The 18,653-nt window shown below is 45.0% G+C and overlaps 1 protein-coding gene and 1 non-coding gene across 2 annotated transcripts; one reads left to right on the top strand and one right to left on the bottom strand.

The window, feature by feature from the left end:
• Positions 1–8,696: 8,696 nt before the first annotated feature.
• On the bottom strand, positions 8,697–8,803 carry LOC125485714. The gene has a single exon (XR_007264422.1). It is a non-coding gene; the product is annotated as a U6 spliceosomal RNA (small nuclear RNA).
• A 7,348-nt stretch (positions 8,804–16,151) lies between these two features.
• On the top strand, positions 16,152–18,359 carry rasd1 (RAS, dexamethasone-induced 1). The gene is made up of 2 exons (XM_020514082.2): positions 16,152–16,546; positions 17,325–18,359. The coding sequence occupies exons 1-2, from the start codon at positions 16,279–16,281 to the stop codon at positions 17,849–17,851; spliced, it is 795 nt and encodes a 264-aa protein (XP_020369671.2). The 5' UTR covers positions 16,152–16,278; the 3' UTR covers positions 17,852–18,359.
• The last annotated feature ends 294 nt before the right edge of the window (positions 18,360–18,653 follow it).

The following is an 18,653-nucleotide window of genomic DNA, read 5'->3' on the forward strand; positions in this document are numbered from 1 at the left end:
GGCACCATTTGAAGACTAAAGGAACATGACAGAAGCAAACCTTGCAGCCCTTGACCCAAACTGAGGAAGCACATTTCAAAAGTACATTTCTGTTAACCACTTTGTCCAATCCCAGCCAAATGGATTTAGAATCAAACGGCATAGAAACAGACCCTTCAGCCCATAATGTCTATGCCGACCAACAAGCACTGAATTAAAATAATCCCTTTTACCTGCACTTGGTCCATAGCCTAGCATGCCCTGGCATTTTAAGTGCTCGCCCAAATGCTTCTTAAATGTTGTGAGAGTACCTGCTTCCACCACCCTCTCAGGCAGCACAGTCCATATTGCTACCACCTTCTGGATAAAAAAAACTTTTCCTCAGATTTCCTCTAAACCACTTACTCCTCACCTTAAACTTATGCCCTGTCATCTTAGATATGACTGCCATGGGGGAAAGACGTTCATGATCTACCCTGTCTATACCTCTTGTAAATGTGTATATCTCAACAAACCCAGCCTACCCAGTCTCTCCTCATAACTGAGACTTTCCATTCCAGCTAACATCTTTGTGAATCTCTTCTGCATCCTATGCAGTGCAATCACATCCTTTTGATAGTGTAGCATCCAGAACTGCACTCCAGTATTCCATCTGTGGCTTAACCAATGTTTTATAAAGTTGTAACAAGGGTTCCTTGCTCCCATATTCTACACCTTGTCTAACGAAGACAAGCATCCTGTGTGCCTTCTTCACCATCCTGTTTACCTGTGCTGACACTTTCAGGGATTTATGGACTTGCACACCAAGGTCCCTATGTAGCTCAGTATTCCCTAGGGGCCCCCATTCATTGTGTATGTCCTTCCTTTATTAGACCCCGCAAAATGCATCACCTCACACACTTATCAGGATTAAATGCCATCTGCCACTGCTCTGCCCAATTTACCAGCTGATCAATATCAGACTGTAGATTGAGACCATCTTCCTCACTATAAACAACATCACCAATTTTTGTGCCATCTGCAAACTTACTAATTGTACCTTCTACATTCATCACCAAGTCATTAATGTACATAGCAAAGAGTAAGGGTCTGAGTATTGATCCCTGTCCCACTAGTCACAGACATTCAATCACAAAACCACCCTCTACCATTACTCTTTGCCTCCTACTTCCAAGTCAATTTTGGATCCAATTTGCCAACTTTCCTTGGATCCCATCGGCTCTTACATTTTGGTCCAGTCTTCCATGTGGAACCTTGTCAAAGGCGTTACTGAAGTCCATGTAAAGCATATCAATTGCATTACCCTCATCAATATATTTAGTCACCTTTTCGAACAACTCCATTAAATTAGTCAGACAGGATTTCCCCATAAGAAATCCGCGCTGACTATGCCTGGTCCATCCATGTCTTTCCAAGTCTGGATTCTTCCCAATAATTTCCCTACCACTGACGTCAGACTAACTGGTCTGCAATAACCTGGCCTATCCCTGCTGCCTTCTTGAACAAAGAAACCACATTAGCTATCCTCTGCTCATGTGGCACTTTACCTATGGCCAGCAAAGTATTGAATATCTTCGCCAGAGCCCCAGCAATGTCCTCCCTTATCTTCCATAGCAGCTTGGAATACATCTCATCAGGCCTTGGGGATTTATGCACTTTCATGCCCGTTAAAACATAAATACCTCCTTCTTATTAACCTTAACATATTCTTGAACTTTATCACCCCAAATGATTATCTCTAGCTATAATATTTTTCTCCTTTGTGAATACAGATGAAAAATATTCTTTCAAGACCTTAACCACGTCCGCTAGCTCCATGCATATATTGGCCCTTCGGTCTCTAATAGGCCCCACTCTTTCCCTGGTAATCTTCTTGCTCTCAATAAACTTTCTACATGGTTTGGGGTTTTCCTTAATCTTATCTGCCAAAGGTATTTCTTTGCCCTCCTAATTTATTTTTTAAGCACCCCTTGTACACTATACTTTAGAAGGGCCTCCCCTGTTTTAATGCACTGTTATAATGACATGTGTTTCCTTCCTTTTCTTAATCAAACTCTCGTTATCTATTTAACATCCAGGCTTCCCTGGACTTGCTGCCATTGTCCTTCACTCTTAGAGGAATATACTGGCCCTGAACTGTCATTATACTACATTTAAAAGACTCTCACTTTCCAAATGTAGACTTACCTGCAAGTAGCTGCTCCCATCTCTGTTTACCAGATCCTGCCTAATGATAGGGTGGAGTGATGGTTCAGTGGTTAGCATTGCTGCCTCACAGTACCAAGGACCCGGATTCAATTCCACCCTCGGGTGACTGTCTGTGTGAAGTTTGCACGTTCTCCCTGTGTCTGTGTGAGTTTCTGCCGGTTCCCTCCCACAATCTAAAGATATGCAGGTTAGGTGGATTGGCCATGCTAAATTGCCCATAGTGTCCAGGGGTGTGTAAATTAGGTGGATTAGCCATGGGAAATGCAGGGTTATAGAGAACAGGATGGTGGAAGTGGGTCTGGAAGAGATGCATGTCAGAGGAGCGGTGTGGACTTGTTGGGCCAATTGGCCTGTTTCCAAACTGTAGGGATTCTATCATATCAGGCATGGCGTTCTCCCAATTTAGACACTTAGGTTCTGCACTATCCTTATCCCTTTCCATAATAACTTTAAAACTTACAGAGTTATGGTCACTATCCTCAAAATGTTCACCAGGGAAATGTCATCCACTTGGGTCTAGCACTGCCCCACCTCTAGTTGGACTATCTATGTACTGGCACCAAAAACACTCCTGAACACACTCTAAAAATTCCATCACATCTAATCTTTCACACAAAGGCAACCCCAGTTAATGTTAGGGAAGTTGAAATCCCCTACAACTCTAACCTTATTCATCTCACACCTGTCTGTGATTTACCTGCATATCTGCTCCTCTATCTCCCTCTGACTGTTGGGAGACCTGAAGTATAATCCCAGCAAGGTAATTGCTCCTTTTTAGATTCCTAAACTCTACCCAGATGGCCTGATTTGAAAAGACTTCTAAGACATCCCCTCTCATTATTGCAGTGTTGGTTTCCTTCATTGATAATGCAATGCCCCCATCTCACTTACATCAGCCCCCACCCTGTCACACCTGAACCTTCTATACCCTGGAATGTTGAGGGGCGAGTCCAGTCCTTCCTTCAATAATGTCTTAGTGATTGCAACAATATCAGATTCCCAAGTGCTGATCAATGCTCTACGTTCATCCACCTTACCAATAAGGTTGCACTAAAATAGATACAGTTTAACTTCCTGGTCCTCCCATGTGCATTATCCTGCCCATATCTTCTCCGCCTGCTGGACTGTACTAGCATTTCTTTCATATCTGACTAAAACCTTGCTCCTGTCCACACTGTGCCCTATTTCCCTGCTAAACTGATGGATTTAATCCACATCCCAGACAGGAATTGACGATAATGCATTGAGTTTAACTGAATAGCAACATCGCAACATAAATTAAACCAAAAATCCTTTCTCGCCAACGAAGGAGCCATCTTGATGAAGAGCCACAGAATCCCCATGGATATGGGTTGAACTGAACCCATGTCCACACTGAGTGGGAGGAAAGCGTTCTCCCCAGCTGCACGCTCCTGGACCAGACCAAGCAGGAATTTAAATGGCCTTCCATCCCAGAAGGTGTGAAGGCTTGTTTGTTTCAGCATGGCTAACAGGGAAGCAGAGGAGAAGAATGAAAAATCAGCTCCAACTGTACTGGCCCAATGCTCCCAACCTTTGGGCTCTGTGACTGAAGAGAAATCATGAAGGGAGGTATTGGAGGGAGAAGGGGCATACTGAATGCTGGCAGAGTTCTAGTAGATAATGATGAGTGTGTTGAGACATACAGGTTGGAAATTGAAGAGATTATCCCTCTGGGAAACTGGCAGGAGAGTATGGTCAGGAATGGAGGAGTAGGAAATTGGGTTTGGACATGCAGATTCTTCTAGTTGGAGCAATTGTCATAGAATCATATTATCCCTACAGTTTGGAAATGGGCCACTCAGCCCATTGAGCCCACACCGACCATCTGAAGAGCATCCCAACCACTCCCTACCCTATTCCTGTAGCCCTGCATTTCCCACGGCTAACCCACTTAACCTGCACATCTTTGGACCGTGGGAGGAAATCAAAGCACCTGGAGGAAATCCACGCAGACATGGGGGAGAATATGCAAACTCCACACCCGCGGGTGGAATTGACCTGGCACCCTGATGCTGTGAGGTCGGTGTGCTGCCACTGATGGAATAGTTCTCCTACAGATAAATCTATCATTTGTAAACACACACACTCTGCAGTAGAGAGGGAAAAAGAATTGATGAAACACCAAAGAAATCAAAGACTCAGAAAAATGATAGGGACAGCCAAAAACTGAAAATGTCAAAGGGCAAAAAAATCACAGGAAACAGTGCATAGCGAGGGAAAAGAGTTTCTGAGAAAAATCATGAAGAGAGAGAGAAAAAGCAAGTTCATATGTATGAAAGAAAATAAAAGAAAACAGAAAAATCGCATAGCAAAAGACAAGTTGGAGTAACAGATTGGAAGAATTAAGGGTAAAAAGTACTGACTGAAAGAAACAGCGTGAGAGCTTTCCCATGTTTGACATGCTGCCCATTTTAGTAGTTGTCTAACTTATCCCCCAGAGAATGAAATGGGAAAGAAAGAATCCTAGCAAAGTGATCTGACACGGTGTGTGGGAAGAAACACGACAAAGGCTGTTTTGTAACTCCATGTTTTTGATGGTAGCCTTGCTCATTCCAGTGGGCATTTAAAATGTGCTGTGGGTAATTTTCCAACATTTAATAGTTAGAAATTTTGTGCAACTCAAACAAATTTCTTTTCTCGGTTAACGGGAAAGGAACGTTCCTGATTTTCCTCATGCTCTGGAATCATCACAATATTACACTTAAATAACATCTTCTTACATTGTAAGATGCCATGTTTCTTCACAGCAGTGCCCTTAGCTATCCAGTTTGGAAACACCACTTCCAGCAATTTCAGAATGAAGAATGCAATGAAACAAGGCTGTGTCCTAGTTCCACCTTGCTCTTCATGCACTTGATCTTTGAACTGCCTACAGATATGAAAGGAAAACTAGGCAAGATCCACAGCCTGTCTAAACCGAAAATGAAGACAAAACACAGCACATCTTCATCAGAGTACTCCTTACACTGATGATACCATGCTGGACTCTCAAAGGGAAACTCAGCTATGGAGACTCCTGGATTATCTCTCTCTTGCTCTCCCTCACTTTGAGTATCAAGAAAACCATGCTCATGGGACATTTCTGTACCCTTTGCCACACTCAATAACAAAGGCTGAAAGTGGCTAGCAAACACTGCTGCCCTGGGTTGAGAGTAACAGACAATCTGTCCCTTGATACAAAACGTGTAACGCACATCAGCAAAACAGCTACCATCTTTGGCTGACTCGGGAAACATGCACAAAATAAGATCAAGCTGTCTCTGAGCACTAAGACTGAAGCAACTTGTGTTCTGAGGACTTTATTGCATGATTGCAGATCTGTCCTCATGAAATGAACCTCAACAACTAACATTATCACTTTTTGAGGCACTTTCTAGGCATCTGCAAATCCGAATGTGGCAGTCGGCTTAAAGGCAAATCTCCTGACTGTGACAGCACTTACCTAATTGAGGCGACTATGCCAGGCATGTTCACAGGGTGGGACTGTTTCAGGTGGCGTGATGGCTTAGCGGTTAGCACTGCTGCCTCATAGCACCAGGAACCCAAGTTCAATTCCACCCTCAGGCGATTGTCTGTGTACATTATGCACATTCTCCCCGTGTCTGCATGGGTTTCCTTTGGGTGATCCACAGTCCAAAGATGTCCAGGTTAGATGGATTGGCCATGTTAAATTGCCCATAGTGTCCAGGGATGTGCAGGCTGGGTGGATTAGCCATGGGAAATGCAGGATCACAGGGATAAGTGGGGGGTGTGGGTCTGGATAGAATGCTTTTCGGAGGGTTGGTGTGGACTTGATGGGCTGAATGGCCTGTTTCCACACTGTAGGGATTCTATAAACACAAACCTAAGGATCTTCTCAATGACGATCGGTATGAGGCCCAAAACCTTACTTCTCAGGCGTTTGTATAAAAGAATCTAAACACTTTGGATACATTAGCCAATGACAAAAGGATCCAAACACCAAGCCATTGTTGCTAGGACTGTCACTGATCTCATTACCTCCAGAGATCTTCCCCCAACGGCCTCCAACCTTCTCGTCTCCCCATCCTGGACAACTCACCCACATCCACGATTCCTCTGATGCCCACCATCATATTGACAATGTCCAGTTCCCTGGCTCTAACTGCCTCCTGTTCACCATGGATGTCCAATCCCTCCATACCTCCATTCCTCACCAGGACGGTCTGCGAGCTCTCAGCTTCTTCCTCGACCAGAGGCATGAACAATCCCCATCCACCACTAACTCTCCTCCACTTGGCTGAACTTATTCTCTCACTGAACAATTTCTCCTTTAATTCATCTCACTTCTGCCAAGTCAAAGGAGTGGCTATGACACCCACATTGGTCCCAGTTATGCCTTTCTCTTTATGGGGTACGTGGAACAATCCTTGTTCCAGTCCTACACCGGCCCCTTACCATAAATCCTTTTTCAGTACATTGACAACTGTTTCAGTGTCGCTTCACGTTCCTGCCCAAACCTTAAAAAATTTGTTCATTTTGCCTCCAGTTTCCATACCTCTATAACTTTCACATGGTCCATCTCTGACACTTCCCTTCCTTTCCTTGACCTCTCTGACTCCATTTCAGGGATCAAACTGTCCACTTCCATCTACTACAAAGCCACTGACTCCGATAGCTACCTTCACTACAGCTCATCACACCCCACGTCCTGTAAGGGCTCCATCCCATTCTCCTAGGTCCTTCGTCTACATCACATCTGTTCAGATGATGCCACCTTCCACAATAGAGCTGCTGACATGGCTTCCTTCTTCCATAACCACGGTTTCCCACCCACTGTGGGTGACAGGGGCCTCAACTACATCCAACCTATCACCCGTGATTCCACTCTTGCCCCCTCACATCACTCACAACAATGTGATCGGGTTCCCCTTGATCCCCCTTTTTGTCCCACCAGCCTCCGCTCTCACAGGATCATTCTCCGCCATTTCAGACAACTCCGGCAGAATGCCACCACCCAACACATCTTCCCCTCACTCCCCCGTCTGTATTTTGCAGGGATTGTTCCCTCTGGAATACCCTAGTCCATTCCATGACCTTGACCTCTAACATCAACCTTCCTTCCCATGGCACCGTCCCATGTAACCGCAGAAGGTGCAACACCTGCCCCTTCATTTCCCCACATATCAATTATGACACTTTAGTCTTCCCTGTCACAGGCAATATTCTCTCCACCCACGTATGCCAGCAGGAGAATTAAACAGGGATGTGTTTGATTATCCCAGGGAAATGTCATGAATTAATTTTTGCGAGAGGGACAGGAAATATACTCACTTTCTGAGAAGCATTCATAATTTGGATAAAAATCAAATCTACACAACATGTAGATCTCAGGATTCTGTGAAAGTAATAACCTGAGATTGGGATTAAATTCAAAAAAAGTCAGTTGATATTTATACAATGCCTTCATTCTAGAAAGACCCTTCACAGAGCTGTAGCCAAAGATGGGAATATTAGAAGCAAGCCTACCAAAGAGATTAATTTCAGAATGGTCTTAAAGTTGAAAAGACCTGCAGAAATAAGGAACTGCTCTGATACAGTATGAGGCCATTCAGCCCATTGTGTCTTTACCAGTACTATCCCCTAGTCCCAATCTCCTGCCTTCTCCCCCATATTCCTGTACACCATTTCTATCCAAGTAACCATCCAATCCTCCTCTTGAATGCCTGAATTGAACCTGCCTCCACCACATATCTAGGCAGTGCAATCCATACCCCTGACTATTTCTGTGTGAAAAAAGTGTTTTCTCACACCACTCTTGCTTCATTTGCCATTCACTTTAAATCAATGCCCTCTCATTCTTGTTCCTTTTGCAAGAGGGCGTACTTCCTCCCTATCTACTCTATCCAGCCCACTCATGATTTTGAAAATATCCATCAAATCTCCAGAAATATGAATCTCACTAGTGCCCAGCATTTAATCCCCGTAAGTAGGTATGGAAACATAGATTCATAGAAAACAGGCGCAGGAGTAGGTCATTCGGCCCTTCGAGGCAGCACCACCATTCAATATGATCATGGCTGATCATGCAATCTCTATATCCCATTCCCACTTTCTCTCCAAACCACTTGATCCCTTTAGCTGCAAGGGCCACACCCAACTCCCTCTTTTTTTTATTTATTTGTTCATGGGATAAGGACGTCATTGACCAAGCAGCATTTATTGCCCATCCCTAATTGCCCAGAGGGCAGTTAAGAGTCAACCACATTGCTGTGGGTCTGGAGTCACATGTAGGCCAGACCAGGTAAGGATAGCAGTTTCCTTCCCAAAAGGACATTAGTGAACCAGATGGGTTTTTCCCGACAATCGGCAATGGATTTATGATCATCATTAGACTCTCAATTCCAGATATTTATTGAATTCAAATTCCACCATCTGCTGCGGTGGGATTCGAAACTGGGTCCCAAGAATATTAACTGGGTCTTTGAATTAACAGTCCAGTAATAATACTGCTGGGCCATTGCCTCCCCTAAAATATGGAACGTTTCACAAATTTGTGTGTCATCCTTGTGCAGGGGTCGTGCTAATCTTCTCTGTATCATTTCCATTTTAATATATGTGCTGCTAAAGTAAGCTCTTGAATATATCTAACAAACTGGCCCCAACAGCTTCCTGTGGGAGAGAATTCCACAGGTTCACAACTATCTGAGTGAAGAAATTCTTCCTCACCTCAGTCCTGAATGGCTTACCTCTTATTCTTAAATTGTGATCCCTAGTTCTGGACTTCCCCAACATCAGGAATATTCTTCCCGCATCTAGCCTGTCCAGTCCAAACAGGATTTTATATGTTTCTATGAGATGCCCCCTCATTCTTCTAAAGTCCAGCAAATACAAGCTCAGTCAATCCAGTCTTTCCTCATATGTCAGTCCTGCCATCCCGGGAATTACTCCAGTGAAACTTTGCTGGACTCCCTCAATAGCACTACCTCACTGATGCCCAACACTATTCCCCTTAGGTAGGCATCTTACTTCTAGCAGTATTAATCCCCATAAATAAATATCTCACTACAGCCCAGTCTTAATCTCCATAAAGGAGAACCTCACTGTTGCCATCTCATTGGTACCCAGCAGACTGTCCCTCTTGAAAATGCTTCCTTCATCGAACAGGCTTTGCTAGGCTCCTCACAAAATTTTCCTGGAATTCCTACTTTCGACCACTTCCTTCTGACTCCTCAAAGGCATCTTCCTAGATTTGAATTCCAGATATTTTTTCATTGAATTTAAATTCCTCTAGATGCCATGGAGCATTAGCCTTGGCCTCTGATTTAGGAGCCCAGTGACCGTACCACGACAGCACCATCTCAGCAGCAAAGTCTCGCCTGAGCCACAGTTTACGGAATGTGAAGGAGGAAAGTCCGGTCATAGAGAGACAAAGGCAAGGACGAGGGATTAGGGTTCGGGTTAGGCCTAGGGTTTGGGTTAGAGTTAGGGTTACAGTTTGGGTTAGGGTTAGGGTTACAGTTTGGGTTAGGGTTAGGGTTAGAGTTTGGGTTAGGGTTAGGGTTACAGTTTGGGTTAGGGTTAGGGTTAGGCTTAGGGTCAGGGTCACTCAGGCTCAGCATTATCCATTCCTTTGTCTGACCAACTGCTGTTCTGTCTGGGCTCCACCTCCTTCCACTACCAACCCCACCCCACCCGTCTTCAGCATATATGCCACATTTTCCCAGCTGCAATTAGTTCTAGAAAAAGGGTCACATTGATTCTGTTTCCTCTCCACAGATGCTGCCAGACATGTTGAGTTTCTCAAGCAGTTTCTGTTTTTGTTGGAAGTATATCATCACTCCTTCAGTGTCGCTGGTTCAAATCCTCAAATCCCCTCCCTAAGGGCATTGTAGGTCTGCCTACAGCACATGGACTGTAGTGGTTCAAGAAGACAGCTCTTCACCACCTTCTTTAGGGCAATGCAGGATGGGCAATAAATGCTGTCAGCAACACTCACAACCCATGAAGGAATTAAAAAAAAAGGTGATGAAGCCAAGAGGCAATAATTCTATGAGAAATAGAAGTGGGACAAAGTTACGTCTTTGGGGAACACTCACCATGGGGGCACAGAGGGTAGCTTACTATCTGCGGTATTTCAGAACCTGAGCCAGTAGTAGGAAAGAAATGAGGCAGATGCTTGGGAATGAGCCTCAATTACGACGTAGTGAGACAGTGTAACAAGAAAGGGAGGAGGAAAGAATTCTGAGAAAGAACTGCTAGTCATTATTTGCTTGGCCATATCTGGAGAGTGGGTGATATGTGAACAATGCAGTCCAGTATTAATCCACAGGTCTGGCAGCCAGCTCAAGGAGAGTACAAGAATTCTGAGAGTTACAAGGTTTCAGACTTACTGGTAATTTCTACAGTTTGCCTCGAACAAATAGTATCTTCCCTTTGAGCTTCCCTTACTTTTACAAACTTGCTGGATATAGACATTAACAGCCTGTCACATTTGCTGCTGGCAGTTTGGGCTCATAACTAATTGTGTACGTAACATTTCATTGAGAGATTCCTAATACATAGAAACTAGAAACAGGAATAACAAATTTGGCCCCTCGAAGCTGCACTGCAATTCAATATGATCATGGCTCAATCTCAATGCCACGTTCCTGCTTTCTCCCAATTCCGTTGATGCTCTTAAAATTGAGAATCTTTGGTGCAGAATGCCAACCAATCTTTCTCGTCCACAAAGGAAACGGTATAACCAGTTGAGTCTGAATCTTGTAGAAAGGTAGTGTTAAAATGGCTAAAAAGATCAAAATTTAAATTTATTTTGTTACTTCTCCTTTCTCAGGCTTAATATTCCAACTGAAAGGTACAGAGGAAACTCTAATGATGAATGTCAAGGCAAATTCAGCAACACCTGAGCAGAGTAGACAGGGATACTGTCTCACCCACTGGGGTAATACTGCACAGAAACCAATTCGACAGACCGAATGGCCTAATTCTGCTCCTATGTCTTATGTTTTAATTTCCAAATATTGAATTCCTAATGCGGGTCATTTTCTTTGAATTTCTGGAATCACTGTATAAATTGTCACCTGGAGGTAGTGAGAATTCTGTGCCATTTTCCCCTTTTCCCTCTGTGCTGTAAATGCCTATGATGTGGTTCACTTAGTTATTTTGAGCAGATGCCTTTCTGCATTTTTTATGATGGTTGGTATGGAGCTTTTCAGGGCGACCAATCCCTTGGCAGCTAAATTAGGGGAGGTTTTGGCAGGTGGCAGGGATGGACAGAGGACTGACAAAGTTGTCCCAGTCTGTCAGGCAATCAGGCAGGAGATGGGATGAACCAGAGTGTACCCACATGCAGACAGATCGATGATCCAAAACACTGGACCAACAGTAGTCAGTGAGACAGTTCAGCAGAGTTGTCCAAGTCCAGCTTTGCTGTGAGCCCATGTTTCATCAGATTGAAAGGGCACAGTGGTTTACAGCTCACTGCAGCTGGACATAGTTGACTTGGGCCCAACAAAAACTGATGGGGGGGAGGGAGGGAGCATCATATGAGAAAGAATAAAAACATCTTTACAGCTGCACTTGAATGTCAATGCATTAGTTTTGGGATAGATATCAACATAAGCACTTCATAACTCATCCACCCACAGAGGAGATGAGAGATGGCTTTTCCTCTCGTTGGAAAGTAATTGGAAGCTGATTTGCTCGTGATTTGATACCAGCCTGCTAATTTTTCTTTGATTAAAAGTTATTTATATAAACAAACATATATGGAACAGGAGATAACAAGGTGTAGAGCTGGATGAACACAGCAGGCCAAGCAACATCAAAGGACCAGGAAGGCTGATGTTTCGGGCCTAGACCCTTCTTCAGAAATGGGGGAGGGGAAGGGGGTTCTGAAATAAATAGGGAGAGAGGGGAAGACGGAAAGAAGATGGACAAAGGAGAAGATAGGTGGAGAGGAGACAGGTCGGTCAAAGAGGCGGGGATGGAGCCAGTAAAGATGAGTGTAGGTGGGGAGGTAGGGAGGAGATAGGTCAGTCCAGGGAGGACGGACAGGTCAAGGGGGCGGGATGAGGTTAGTGGGTAGGAGATGGGGGTGGGGCTTGAGGTGGGAGGAGGGGATAGGTGGGAGGAAGGACAGGTTAGGGAGGCGGGGATGAGCTGGGCTCGTTTTGGGATGCGGTAGGGGGAGGGGAGATTTTGCAGCTTGTGAAGTCCACATTGATACCATTGGGCTGCAGGGTTCCCAAGCGAATATGAGTTGCTGTTCCTGCAACCTTTGGGTAGCATCGTTGTGGCACTGCAGGAGGCCCAGGATGCAGGGTCTAAACCCAAAACATCAGCCTTCCTGCTCCTCTGATGCTGCTTGGCCTGCTGTGTTCATCCAGCTCTACACCTTGTTATCTCAGATTCTCCAGCATCTGCAGTTCCTACTATCTCTATACAGAACAGGAGGCTATTTTGCCCCTTTAATCTGTGCTAGCTGAATTCAGATTAATCTGACTTTCGAGATTTTGGTCTATAGCCCCATATTGTAAAAACACCAAAACCTTGGCCTAAATGTTTTTCAAATGATCATTGCATCAGTCTCTGTTATTACCATGTGCATTAATAAGGAATGAAACAAGTAAAAGGTTGTTGCCTTATTTCTCACAGTCAGGATACCTTTCAGAGACATGCTCACGATGTCATCACAATCACAGCATGTTACCTGAGGGAATAAAGGTCTTAGACTCCATCTTACCTGTGACCACTTGGAAGCATGATATACCATAAACAGCATGTTGCTCTGTATAATTTAAAAGTCAGATATTGCTATACCTATGAATGTACTGATTGTATGTAATAGCTAGTCATGCTAAATGTCTATTGGATTCTTCAACACCACCTTATCCCGGGCCTGTTTTTTTTGTTACAGAAGGGATCAGGCAGATCAGGTACAATACCCTGCTGGAGGGATACCCCACATCATAGAACAGTTGCACCCTGGATTGTCACTGTTTTTACTGTCTATCTGGTTTCCCCTTTGTCCTTCGTTTTCTAGGGCAGTCTGTATTAATCCTGGGGATCTCCAGGGTGAGTTTGAATATTTTGAGCAAGGCATTGAACCAGTCAGAGCCTGTTGTGACCCACCGAGGTACATTGTAACTTTTAGCTGATTTTAAACCCCTTTGCTCCTCTATTATGATCTTAAAACACAACACAATCCTTCTCGTGTTGAATCCCCCTTTAAATTCTTTTCAGTTACCCCCTCCTTAACTTTGAGTCAGATTACATTGAGTTTTTTTTTCTGTTTGCTCGACCCAGCCGGTTGCGGTGCACTAGCATCGCTTACTCCCTGTCCCATGTCTAAGTGTCTCTTATCTTGCACCGTAAGAGTTGTAATGCCTTGAAGCAATGGGAATGAATGAATTAGGACTGAACGTCTTCCTCTCCAGGCGGTGGATTTTGCTGCCCCCTTGCGGCACCAAGGCAGGATCACCCTTCAGTTTGAGCGCGATGTAGTTTCGGGAATTTTATGATTTCTTAATACAATAACTTTGTTCCACAGTCTTTACTTGTTTGACTTGTTAAGAAAGGAGAGGGGACAGCGACCTGGTGGCAACCTGGAAGCGATGCAATTCATCAAGTTTTGCAGAAACTCGTTTCAATAGACGTGGTGTTTTGAAGGTTTGGCAGGAGGGGAAAATGACCATGACTGTTACAGCCTTTGCAGTGTCCTTCAGGCAACGGTTTCAAACATCCAGCCAGCCTGGCCTCAAAGAGACCTCGTCTCTCACTTCGATTCCGGCACACCAATAAAAACCTGTCTCAATTGTGTCTCCATCTTTGATAATTAAAAAAAAATGCAATTATCTTCAGTGCAAACATCGTTTTTTTAAAATATTATTCCAGGTCAATTCAATTGAAATGAAGGGGACTTTTAATATATACATTAAGACGCACACAGTCACAAATCGATACATTTAATTCAATATCATTCAGAAAACTCTGGTATTATCAGGAACTGCCGCATGAAAGTTTGTGAAATATCGGGTGTCAAAATGAATTGTTTTATGTGACACTCGATGTAAGCAGGTGCACGGGAGTTCAAACAATAACAAAAGGAATAAAGGTCTCTTCAGTGCATACTGAGCGAGAAATGTTTTAAAACCACCAACTGACTCTCCGCATGTTTTATTTACTTTAGCCGTGTTCATTCTCATTGCATTTGTAAATAATACGAGTCATTAAAAGGACAAGAATCTTCCTCATCCTACTTTAATGTCAAGGGTACAGGGGAGATGTACACTGTCACAATATTCATAATATCACTTCGTTTAGGTGATGTAACTTGTCTCGTCTCAAACCCAACCTTCCTGCAAAGTCAAATGGAATTCCTCGTGTATAATCTGTCCGGGTCACCTGCTTCGCAACGTGTTATCACACTGCAGTTTTCGGGGGGAAAAAATACTCAGCATTGATTTAATCTGGCTAAGAGCTGAGAGAAAGTCACTTGTATAAACAGAATGCGGACCGCAAGCCAATCATTATAGGAGATGCGATCAATGTGTTAGTTCTCAGCCATGCACACATTGCTCCAGCTGCTGTTTTTAAAGTTTTACAGCTTTAGCCTAACTCAGTCGCCTTCACAATGTTGGCTCCAATTTACAGGGTCGATTTCCCCCTTATGCGAACACACATTGAGCTGCAACAATATAATCACTTTGAATGATGACATGGGAAATTTTACAAAGGACACACGCTGCCATGTGAGCTGTAGTGCGGGGTTCAGTCACAGTGCAATGCTTACGGTGTTTTTGTGTGTGTATATAAATGAGCTCCTTTTGCAGGTGACTTGTTGAAATGGAGTCAACGAAAGGATCTGTGAGAAGCCGGAAGTTTTTGGGATATTGACACTGTATGTCTCAAGCAATTATAATGAGGTTACATAAAAATAAAACTATCTGTGCAGGTGGACTGTGATCAGACATGCCAAAACTCACTCTAATAGCTGACTGGGAAACTTTTCAGGCTAATGGGGTCCCAAATAACGTTCATCCGCTGAAGTGCAGTCAGTGAAGGACTCGGGCGGGGACAGGAGATGGAGTTGTGATGCCTTCCATAGCCTAATAGCCTGGTCAGAATCCACGCGTTTAGGCTTGGAGCCTGTCAAAATGAACACTTCAGGCGCAGAGGGCCACCCTCCCCACGCAACCCCCCACCCCAACCTCCGAGCTAAAGGGCCTTGTAAAGAAAAACTGGGGAAAATAAAACGAATGCAATTTAGAGCGGAATAGAATCGATGGCCAGTGGGTGCTTGCAGAGGGTAAACCAGAAAGTTTTTCCGTGAGTGAACTGTTCCCAAAGGCAAGGGAAGAGCACGCTGAGGACAGTCCGCCTGCCTGTTTACCGACTACGGTTTACCACTATAACTTTGTGCAAACTTTATACACAACGGAACCTTCAGCATCAACCAGCCGCAGCTCCAATCCCAATTTCAATTTGGTTCGTTTCTCCGAACGTCCATTCAGTTACCTCATCAGGTCGATTTCTTAAAGTAATCACTTTGCCAATCACAAAGAGGTTTCTCAGCCTCGATTCTGCGGGTGTCTGGGCAGGATTCGAATCTCAGAGTGAAAATGGTGGGGTGGGGGGGATTGGGGTGTCTGGTAAATCTTTATCCTTGTGCAGACACTGGTACACTTCACATACAGTGTCTCCCTCCAATGTCTGAGTGTGGGGGGGGGGGGGAGGTGTGGACACGGTAGTTGTCAGAACACTGTGAGGTTGAAAATGAATTGAGGGACAGAGTGTCTCTTCGACACAGGGCAGTTCCTAACAAGGTTCAGAGTCTGGGGCTGCCTTTGCAGAGACTGTAGCCAGGATTTGCTGACGTGCTGTATCTCTCTCAGACACACACTGTCCCTCTGTTTACCAGCTCCACGCGGTTGCTTCTTGCAATGACGCCAGTGGCAGGCGCTATAAAAGGCGGCGGAGCTCTGCGCTGTCTGGTTGTGTTGCTGAGCTTCTGCTGTGACTATAACACTCCGATCTCTCTCTCTTTCTGTGTGTCTGTGCCCGTCCGCACTGCCTCCAGCTCAGCTTGCTGTCTTTGTCCCTCTGGTTATGATGAAGATGTCGCCCTGCGACCCAGAGATTAACATCCCTGCCAAGAACTGCTACCGGATGGTCATCCTGGGCTCCTCCAAAGTAGGCAAAAGCGCCATCGTGTCGCGTTTCCTCAACAGCAAGTTCGAGGACCAGTATACGCCTACCATCGAGGATTTCCATCGCAAATTTTACAGCATCCGGGGCGATGTTTACCAGCTGGACATCCTCGACACATCGGGAAATCACCCGTTCCCGGCCATGAGGCGCCTCTCCATATTGACAGGTAAAAACCGCTCTCCTCAATAAGGAGCAACGCCGCGGGGATAGACTCACTCCTCACCCCTACTCTCCCCTCACCCTCCCACACACCCACCACAGTCTCCTCTCACCCCCATTTTACCTCCAAACTACACACAGACAACAAAGTCTTTAAACAAAAAAAACCCGAAACAACTGCGGGTGCTGGAAATCAGAAACATATACAGACATTGCTGCAGAAACTCAGCAGGTCTGGCAGTATCTGTGCAGAGAGAAATCAAAGTTAATGTTTCGGGTCCAGTGACCCTTCCTCAGAACCCTTTAAAATCACGCTGCTCTGCTGCGGCACCGTTGTAGCTTATTTCTTGCATTTTGTATTTAAGTTTAACCTTTTTATCCCACTCGGTCAACTTCAATAGTCAGTGTTAATTTGGTGTTTTGGCTCCGTTGCGGGGCAGGAGCTGACAGATTTTAGCCTTTAAGCTAATCCCACCACTATCCCCCTCCCCTCCAACTGAAGCAGAACTTTGCTGGAGAAATTTCTAGCAGCCTCTGTGAGGAGAGAGAGAGAGACAGAGTTCACGCTTCGATGTGATTATTGTATTAATTAGCGTATGCGTTTGTTCTGTGACTGTGTTTAAACTGGGAGTTTGAATTGTAAAGGGAGTGTGGTGCAGATTGTTTTGAGGCGAGAGTGTCTGTCAGCTGGGTGGGGCGGGGGGGGGGGGGAATCTTTTTGCTCTGTTATTGTGTCTCCTGGCTGTCAGCGTGGACTCACGTTGTGCTGTCTTGTGTTCCTACAGGTGATGTTTTCATCCTGGTCTTCAGCCTGGATAATCAGGACTCCTTTGAGGAAGTACAGCGGCTCAAGCAGCAGATCATGGAGACCAAGTCGTGTCTGAAGAACAAGACTAAGGACAACATTGACGTCCCGATCGTCATCTGCGGTAACAAGAGTGACCGGGATTTCTACCGAGAAGTGCCCAGGGACAAGATCCAGCGGCTGCTGGATGGTGAAACCAAATGCGCCTACTTTGAGATCTCGGCGAAGAGGAACAGCAACGTGGACGAGATGTTCCAGACCCTCTTTACCATGGCCAAGTTGCCGAGTGAGATGAGCCCAGACTTGCACAGGAAGGTCTCGGTACAGTACTGTGACATCCTGCACCGCAAAACCTTCCGGAGCCGCAAGCTCAAAGACGAGGACGCCTACGGCATAGTGGCTCCGTTCGCCCGGAGGCCGAGTGTGCACAGCGACCTGATGTACATCAAAGAGAAGGCGGTCGGCGGCGGCCACGCCAGGGACAAGGACCGCTGTATCATCAGCTAAAGTGACTGCCCCTCAAGCCGAGTAGACCAAGAGGTTTGGGACGCGTGTGTGTGTATTGGGGGTAGGTGGGGAGGAAAGGTCACTCAGTCCTGCCTCCTTCTCCACTTGGGGCATGAACCCGGCCAAGTGACGGCGTTTGCTAAAGACTGGCGAGGACAGTGTCGGTGCGCCCCGCTGATGAGACAATGCCTCACGGAAGCGGACGCCAGCTCTCACACAGGAACAGACATAGGCGCAAGGACTGAGAGAGACACACACAAAACTGAGAGGCTGCTCTGACAGGTCTCCCCAGGAATGTTCTTTTTTTTGTCCTATTGACTGTGAAATGTTTGTACTTGATTTTTTTTCAAAAGTCAACATATTGTAACCTTGATGTGTGCAAACTCTTACATGTAGTGCAATGAACGTCAGAAATTGTTTACAATTGCCATTTGTTGTATTTTGGCAATCAAGTTGTACTTGAACAATGAACAAAGTCTTAGTTTTGTAATAAATGTTTTGAAATGAAGCCGGTGTTGTGATCTCTGCTGCTACTCTCAAATAACATGTTTCATATTTCTCCAAGCTCTCTTTGCTAATGAGCTCAGTCAGCGATCATGTAGTTACTGTATCGGTTCATGAATATCCTACCAATGGTCAAAGAAGGATGATAAAATTCTTTAAGATTAGGAAGATTTGCAATGAAGTAGACACAGAAAGAGTGTTTCCGCTAGTGCTCAAGATAATAAACGAGAGGCCAACACTAATCACTGAAAAATGCAATAGATTCAGGAAACAAAATTAACCAGCGAGCAGTGCAAAT

The sequence above is a fragment of the Rhincodon typus genome, chromosome 21, assembly GCF_021869965.1.
Source record: "Rhincodon typus isolate 14 chromosome 21, sRhiTyp1.1, whole genome shotgun sequence".
Lineage (NCBI taxonomy): Eukaryota > Metazoa > Chordata > Chondrichthyes > Orectolobiformes > Rhincodontidae > Rhincodon > Rhincodon typus.